General features: G+C 59.4%; 1 protein-coding gene across 1 annotated transcript; it reads left to right on the plus strand.

Annotated features, from left to right (window-relative positions):
• Window positions 1-839: 839 nt before the first annotated feature.
• On the plus strand, window positions 840-1,703 carry LOC105557050. Its single transcript, XM_012004183.1, has one exon. It carries the CDS (start codon window positions 840-842, stop codon window positions 1,701-1,703), a length of 864 nt encoding a protein of 287 aa, XP_011859573.1.
• The last annotated feature ends 924 nt before the right edge of the window (window positions 1,704-2,627 follow it).

Genomic DNA, 2,627 nt, shown 5'->3' on the forward strand with positions numbered 1-2,627 from the left:
CTAACGGGGGCCTTGATATTCGAGGTCACCGGAGAAGAAGCCAAGGAGAAGGCGGACCGGCTCGCGGAAAAGATCCGGAATGCAACAGGGGACATCGAAGGAGTTGTGGTGACTCGCCCCACAAAGCTCGCCGAGGTCAGAATCAAAGACCTCGACGACTCGGTAACCCAGGAGGAGATACGCGATGCAATCATAAGAGGTGGGGACTGCCCACCTCAAAGCGTGAAGATAGGCCAAATAAGGATGGCACCCAACGGGCTTAGCACCGTTTGGGTACAATGCCCTCTGGCAACGGCAAAGAGGATAGCGGCACCTGGCCGAATAAAGATCGGCTGGGTAGCCGCGAGGGTGGAACTGCTGGATGCGAGGCCCCTCATCTGTTTCAGATGCCTCGAACAGGGGCACGTACGTCAGCAGTGCCGAAGCAAGGTGGATAGAAGCGCCGCCTGCTATAGGTGCGGAGTAGATGGGCATAAAGCCCAGGACTGTAACGCTGAGCTGAGGTGCCCAGTGTGCAGCGAGAAGGGGCTCCCGGCAAAACACAAGGCCGGAGGCAAAGGATGCAAGGCGCCATCCAAAAAGGAGCAGAAAAGGCGGAACAAGACGGACCCGAAGCAGCAAGGGATGAACACCGGTCCATCCCCTGGAACAAGCGGAATGCCCGCAACGGAGGAGGCAATGGAGGTAGAAACCTCCGCGCCAGAGGCCACAATCGTTAGGCCGCTGGAGAGGAAGAAGGGCTCGGAGGAAGCCGGCGAACCGGCGCCTTCATGCCGCTGAGGGTACTGCAGGCGAATGTCAACCACGCCCGCCAGGCGCATGACCTTCTGGTCCACAGTATGGCGGAGCGTGGTTGCGGTCTTGGGATAGTGGTGGAACCACTAACTGTCCCGGACCACCCTTGTTGGATGGGGAGCAGAGATAATTCTGTTGCCATCTTCTGGAGACGCACCGGGGAAGAGTATACCCCGTGTGTTCGTGGAAGCAGCGGAGAAGGATGGGTGACGGTAAAGTGGGGCCCCATCACAGTGATGGGGGTCTATATACGCCCCAGCCTGACCCGGGCGGAATTGGAGGACCGCCTGGACGAGATGGAGAGACAGGTAAGGAGATTACTGCCAGGACCTGTCATGATAGCGGGTGACTTTAACGCGGCGTCGACGCTCTGGGGGTCGAGGCGGCAGAATGCGAAGGGAGCAGAGGTGGTGGCCTGGGCCAACCGCCTAGGACTCCACCTTGAAAATAGAGGCAACACCAGTACGTGCGTAAGACCCCAGGGGGAGTCCATCGTCGACCTGACGTGGACTTCCCCTGGGGCCACGAGGATGATCAGCTCGTGGAGAGTGGCGGTGGAGCTGGAGATTCTCTCCGATCACCTCCCGATCATTATCGAGCTGAAGCTGTCGGACGAAACGGGGAGAGATGCGCACCAGCGACCCCCTAGGTGGGCCATTAGGAAAATGGACCCAGACAAGCTGCGGGCATCCTTGATCGCAGAAGAGTGGTCGGGCGAGGAGCGGGAGAATGTGGAAGAGCAGGCCCTATGGCTCCGCCATGACCAGAGCATGCGACGCAGCCATGCCGAGGGCTGCCTATGTGCCTCGAAAGGAGGCGTATTGGTGGTCGGAGGAGGTGGCTCTGCTAAGAAGAGCGGTAGTCCGGGCAAGAAGACACTTGCAGCGCACACGACGAAGGAGGGGTAGCTCCCAGGAGACGATCGACAGCCTACTCGAAGAGTATCGGGCGGAGCGTAAGGTGCTCAGGCTGGCGATCAAGCGGGCAAAAGAGACCGCCTGGGAGGAACTTATCGCGACATTGAACGAGGATCCGTGGGGGCGTCCCTATAAGCTCGTCATGAACAAGCTTAGCAAGGGGGCGCCCCCCACTGTAGAGGCGATAGACCCGCGATTCCTGGGGGAGGTTGTTAGGACTCTCTTCCCGGAGAACCGGGACACAGAAGCCCCGACACCGGAGACCCCGGCCGAGGGACACCTGGAAGAAGAGGAGGATCTACACGTGACGGATCTGGAGCTGAGCAGAGCGGCAAAGAGGCTCAAGGCCGGGAAAGCGCCTGGCCCGGACGGCATACCGACGGAGGCATGGAAGGTCGCCGTGGGCGAGCTAGCGGGAAAACTGAAAAGGGTCATGAACGACTGCCTGGACAGTGGACACTTCCCCGAGGTGTGGAAAGAGGCGCGTCTTGTCCTAATCCCGAAGCCGGGTAAACCGGAGGACCAGCCGGCAAGCTACCGCCCGATCTGTCTCTTGGACGAGGTCGGGAAAATGTTTGAGCGTGTGATAACATCCCGCCTCGTCCGGAGCATTGAGGGCGGTGAGAGGGGAGGCCTACATGAGGCAATACGGCTTCCGTGAGAACCGATCGACGGTTGATGCTATCAGCTACGTCAAGGCTCACGTGGAGAGGGTCACAAAGGGGGGGGGGAGTGGTGCTCGCAGTGGCACTTGATATTGCAAATGCATTCAACTCCCTCCCCCATGCAACCATCAAAAAGGCGATGGTCGAGCTGGAGGTACCGGAATACCTCAGGGTACTTATAGGTAGGTACCTATCAGGCAGGACAATAACCTGCAGAGACAGGGAAGGTGCGACCAGGTCTTGGAATGCG

This window comes from Vollenhovia emeryi, unplaced genomic scaffold (assembly GCF_000949405.1).
Source record: "Vollenhovia emeryi isolate VEMERY1.0 unplaced genomic scaffold, V.emery_V1.0 DF939641.1, whole genome shotgun sequence".
Classification (NCBI taxonomy): Eukaryota; Metazoa; Arthropoda; class Insecta; order Hymenoptera; family Formicidae; genus Vollenhovia; species Vollenhovia emeryi.